The sequence below is a fragment of the Emydura macquarii genome, unplaced genomic scaffold (assembly GCF_026122565.2).
Source record: "Emydura macquarii macquarii isolate MOO-44397 ecotype Brisbane River unplaced genomic scaffold, CSIRO-AGI_Emac_v2 contig_1790, whole genome shotgun sequence".
Classification (NCBI taxonomy): domain Eukaryota; kingdom Metazoa; phylum Chordata; order Testudines; family Chelidae; genus Emydura; species Emydura macquarii.
Window position 1 is genome coordinate 15,940,875 of NW_027131927.1, and position 5,616 is coordinate 15,946,490.

A 5,616-nucleotide genomic window follows, 5' to 3' on the forward strand; every position below is an offset into this window, starting at 1 on the left:
ATCAGTGAGTCAGGGAAGTGCCCAGTGCAGAAAGAGCCCCCCGGAGTGGGGACACCCTAGCCCCCGCCCTAAGTGACACAACAAGGTTGGGGGTGGAGCCCCCAGGAATCCTAGGCCCAGCCTTGTCAGAGTTACAGAGACTCCCCCCTTCCCTCCCCCCACACACACACTGGAGGGGGGGAGGGAGCCCTCGGGGTGAGGCAGGTCCCTGGATAAAGGGAGTGGAAGCGAGGACTCAGATCCTTTCGCTAGCCAACTCCACAGGGGTAGTGTATGAGCCAGGAAAGTTCCCCACAACAGCAGAACCATTCCCCCGCTTACATATATGATTAACTTGTCTTCACTGCTAAGACCAGTGTTTGATGCTGTAGGGGATGTGTAGGAATGATCCTGTGGTAAAAACATGGTGTAGACCAGGCACTTTAGTTTTACTACCAGGTAAACTCACAGAGATCAGCCCTATCCCCCTGCCTAGGGTTGCTTCACTGTGCTTTTATCCTGTCCCTCCGATAAATCCCACACTTTTTAAGCAGTCCAGCTAAGCATAGAATCCTCTCAAATCAGGGTATGTCAGTCAGGTACCACTTTAAATGGTCCTTTTCAATGTTAAATATAAGAGCATTATTTGATGAACTCACCTGTTTTGCCCTGAAAGGCCCAGCTGTTCTATAGAAATGCTACACAGCTGTGTAATGCAGTGCCCTAGTCTAGATCACTGGGCAAGGCCAGCACTGGTCTGATGCCTCATTTACCTAATTTGGCCATCCATTCTCAGCCAGCAATGAGGAAGTGTTCATGTGGAGAGCACTAGAGGGTGGGGCTGATGAAAAAAGGTGAGAGCTAAGGTGTGGCCACCCTGTACAGTTAGCCTGGGCTCTGAGCCAGGTGTTAGCCCCTCCCACCATCACACAGAAAAACCTCTGCCCAAGGTTTGAAGAGCTTTCTGCCTGGGCTAGCTCACCCAGTTGGAGGGGCTCTAAGACCCTGAGAGGTGGGAGGGGCCTGAATGTCTACACTGCAATGAAACAGCCCCTTAGGCATGGGCCAGCCGCAGGGTTTTAATTGCAGTGTAGCCTCACCCTAAATTCTTCTTCAGCTCCACACCATTAAGTCAAGGGCAGTGCTAGGTGCTCAAAGCACTTGAAAACCAGGCTTCATACTGCAGTGTCTGCACACAGAGTTGAGAGCCCAATTAGGAATCCTGGGCTGGTAAGATAGGAGCAGGGACAGTGGCACCGACACCCTCTATGCCAGGCAGTCTGGACAGTGTGGTGCTTGTATACCTGTAAATCCGGTATATTCAGCTTCTCGCAGATGCGCGTCACCTGAACAAAGGGCCCTTTTACAGCTGAGACCAAGCGGCTGCTCTGACTTGCATGGTGTATTGCTCTACCCACAGCAGAAGGGATCCGCTCCTCTATTGTCTCACCCCCAATTTTCACCCCAGCTGGATCCAGGCCCCACCAAGGGCATGGGCACCCCCGGATTCTGCCTAGGTATGTTTCCCTGAAATGGGAGGTTGGGGAGGTCTGACATTTCCTGCCCAGGCAGATCCGTGCCAGGCTGCCATCTCACACTTTGATTTCAGTGCGGCTGTGTCACTGTTGCTGCTCATGTGCCGACCGCAGATCTTTGCTCAGCACCATTAAAATCAGGCCCAGGCTGGGAAAAGCAAAGGGTTTTTCTGCAGTTACTTCATACCCATCCCCACCTGCCCAGTGATCATTCATCAGCCTTTAGGGCTACTTCCTGGTTACTGTTTCACCTGCAAGGGTGGGGAAGCCCTGCCTTTCCTCCCTCCCCCCTCATAAAATACCACCCAGAACTTGTTTGGCAGCCGTGCTGGCTTTCTCTGTACACGCAGCAGTTTCGGTCAGAGCAGCCAGTTTCCCTCTGCTAAGGACAGAGCAGAGAGGCAGTGCAGGCCCGGCCCGGAGGAGAATCCTGGGCTGGGTAGACCCACAGTCCCTGGGTGGGACGCAGCTCTATCTGCATCTGCAGCTTGGTGGAGCATCTGGCAGCAGCTCTCCTCTCCCCATCATACTGGGACAGCAACAGCAGCAGCAGCTCCTCGCTCCATCACACCAGGGCCAGTTGTCTCATTCCCACCACCTGCCTGGCCCCTGCACCACAGCATGCGGACACCGTCAGTGATGATTGTGGGCCTGGTGCTGTGCCCCTGTGGCCTGCTGCTGAATCTCATCAGCACGCTGACGCCCTGCTGGAGGCAGGTGAGCGGGATACCCAACAAGCCCACGGACCTGGTCTATCAGCAGGGCATCTGGGAACTCTGCCAAGAGTTCCAGAGCAGCCGCCAGCGCCAGTGCGGCCTGGCCGATGACCTCGGCTACTTCTCCCAGCAGCCAGTGCAGGTGGCCAAGGGGCTGATGGTCACCTCACTGATTGTGACTGTGCTGGGGCTGGTGGTGGCAGCATTGGGTGTGCGCTGCTGGCAAGAAGAGCCGCATTACCTCCTAGCTGGCCTCTCTGGGCCAATACTCTTTGCCTCTGGGCTGATGAGCCTCATCCCCGTCTCCTGGTACAACCACTACCTCAGCACTCTGCCTGCCCCTCCAAACAGCACGCTAGATGTGGGCTACAGCCTGGTGCTGGGGTACCTGGGCAGCTGCCTGGAGATCATCGGGGGCTTCTCCCTGGCGCTCAGCCTCCACCAGTGCTGCAAGGAGTGCAGGAGAAGGAAAGCAGCCCCCAAACGCCCCCCTAGCAGCCAGCAGGTCCCCAGCATCGTATCTTCCACGGACTTCATGCCCCGCAGCCAGAAGCCGGCTCCCAAGTCTTTCAGCAATGCCCTGGATGTGCTGGAGGGAGAAAGAAGCTACAGGAGCTCCCTGCCCTGTGACTCAGACTTCTAGCCTTGCCACAGGGAGCTCCGACCAACACAAACGTGGGCACTAACAGAGACGAGGCCCCTGCCAGCCGGAGGCCAAGGCTGGCAGGAAGGGGCACTGGGCAGAGCCAGCAAAGACCTCTGCCTGCCTCTGTGCAGATGGACACTCCAGATGCAGCAGCTGGGACCAGTGAGAGTTTGGTGCTCAGTAACTGGAACTGCAGCCATTTAGTGTGTGGTCCGGACAAGAGGGGGGATATTTCTGGTAGACCTGGAAAGTGTTGGAAATATTGATGATTTGCACATTATTACCTGGTCCTGGTGACTTAGACAGTGAACAGGCAGCTACAGGTAAAATCTCTGAAAGTACCTAGGACCCTCCACCTCATTGAAAGTCAATGGGATTTAGGCTCCCACTTGCCTAATTACTTTTGAACATGGGACTTTGGGGTAAAATTTTCAAAATTCTCTAGGGCTTTTCAGTGGCAGCTCAGAGCTTAAAACTCTTTGAGGATCTGGACCAAGTGACTTAGGAGCCTAACACCATTTCCTTGGGAAATGCTGGTTGTGCTGCACTTTTGAAAACGTAGCTGCTTCAATAGGAACCTAACTATGGAGTCTAACTTTAGCCATCAGCACTTGCAATTCATGGCCAGAGATATTACTGACAGACTTCAGCCAGCGTGAAAAGCTACCTGGCTTATTGCAATCGTGTTACTGTATTTCTACATAATCGGCTTCTTCCCAGCATCTGCCTTTACAGCTGGTATGCTGCTGATTTCTAGCCTTCATTCACTTCTTTGGATAGAAGCCCGGGGAGGGGGAGGGAAGGGGAGGCGAGGATGTGGGTTTTAATTTATGCCTTTTGTATTACAAGTTGCAGCTTAATTCTAGCAAATTTTAAGAGGCCCAATGGTGTAGTCCAAACAGGAAATAAAGGAAATAAGCAGAAAATATACTGCAGGCAGGTGCATGAGTATTCCACCATTGTACTGCAATATTTTGACTATTAAAGTAACCTCTTGGGACTGAGACCTCATTGCCATAAATAATGAATTGTGCGCCTTTGAAGTGGAGCTCTACTGCCAGACATAATGATGGAAGTGCAGTGTTTGTTCCTTCCTCAATAGAGCTGTTCCTGGGGGGAATCCAGAGATCCAGCTATTCCCTTATGTTGCTGACTACAGGAGAGTTGTGCTGTTTTTTTATTCCTGTGAGCACAGCAGCCCCAATGTCTCAGTGGACTGGGTTCTCCTCTGCTTTCACACACGCTTAGAAGAGCTGTGAGGCAAGTGCTGAACTAGAAAGATCCCAGGCCATTTTTCACACACTATTGTGTGTGCAGGGCCAGCAATGAGCAAATGCCCCTTTGCACTGGTAAACAGATCAGGTCTGAGTGGAGTTACAAACAGACAATACACAGGGGACCCCCAACATGATATTTCTACAGGGCCCTTGTTTGGAGTAGTCCCTCCCTTTGTTATTCCCCTGACTCCTTTGCAAGTCAGCATTACCTAGAATTATTGTAGACCCTGGAAAAATGCCTTTTCTAGGAAGAGGCAGAAAGTAGTCAAAGCATGAGCTAGAACACTGACGGACCCATACCACCATGTGCTACAGCTTCAACCGCACTTCTCAAACCACATGAGCTTATCAAACAAGTGTACACATGAAATGCACGAGGCACAGTTTAGGTAAAACACACTTGCTATTTAAATGTACTAGCTACAATGCTCCATTGAGCTACAGGGTGCAATTCCACCTAATGGATGGTGTGACCACGAACAGGACTTATAAGCAATCTCTACAGGGGGCGGGTGGGAGACTAGTACTCTTCCCTTAAGGCAGACTGTCATAGACCTGCATGGCACAAGGGTTACTATAGTGTAATAGTGATAGAAACTGCATTTTTAAAAAGACTATAAATCTCTTACAACAAGCATGGTTGATTAACAGCCGCACTTTTCAGTGTAGGATTATCACAACTCATATCCGCCCTTTCTAGATTTAATCCAACAAACCACAGCCAGGGCTGGGTTTTGTTTTGTTTTTTAATACTTTGCTTGATCACTGATTTGGTGACAGTGGAGGAAGGAACTGCTTAACCCAATCTTATTCAGCTTCAAGGCAGGAGACTGGAAGGGTATGTCTACACAGCAATGTAAACCTAGGGGTGGTGGGACTTAGGTCAACTGCTCCATGTCAGGGAACCCTGGGTTTAAGCAGCTACATTGCATTTTAACTGTAGGTTAAGAATAGTCTGACCCATGTTCAAACATAGGGCAGTGACATCCACAGGGCAGTGCACAGTCACAATAACCTTTCACCAGAGTGCCTAGCCTCCTCCCACCTGCTGCTGTGTCCATGGGCTCAGGCCCTATAAACCTGTTGCCCTGTGGGAAAACTCTGCTGGCTGTTTCCTAACTGACAGTAATATTGTCAGGACTCAGCTGCCTCTAAAGAACGCATTAGTACCTAACCACCACAGAAGCTAGTTATGCAGGTTGTCTCAGAGTACATCTACACTGACAAGGGCAAAGTCGCCCCCATGAGAGCGGCCTATCCAGTTTGACTGAGCGGGTCTTCGCTGACCGCTCAATCAATCCAGAAGCTGACGCTGTTAATCCGCCACCTCAAGTTACGTAGCGCTGCCTTAATGGAAATGGGGTTCCTGTGGGCACAGTGAAAACGGGACGCAGAAGGGAAGCACAGCAGTCAATGGGAGTTACGCAAGCTACTATGCATAGCTTGTGTAACTGTCGAGTACA

General features: G+C 51.3%; 1 protein-coding gene across 1 annotated transcript; it reads left to right on the top strand.

The window, feature by feature from the left end:
- The first annotated feature begins 2,118 nt into the window (after positions 1 to 2,118).
- On the top strand, positions 2,119 to 4,358 carry CLDN23 (claudin 23). Its single transcript, XM_067557363.1, has one exon. It carries the CDS (start codon positions 2,136 to 2,138, stop codon positions 2,871 to 2,873), a length of 738 nt encoding a protein of 245 aa, XP_067413464.1. The 5' UTR covers positions 2,119 to 2,135; the 3' UTR covers positions 2,874 to 4,358.
- Positions 4,359 to 5,616: the final 1,258 nt, after the last annotated feature.

Bases quoted from the DNA above. Each gene is read 5' to 3' on its own strand.
- CLDN23 (XM_067557363.1), top strand. From the start codon at position 2,136: ATGCGGACACCGTCAGTGATGATTGTGGGCCTGGTGCTGTGCCCCTGT.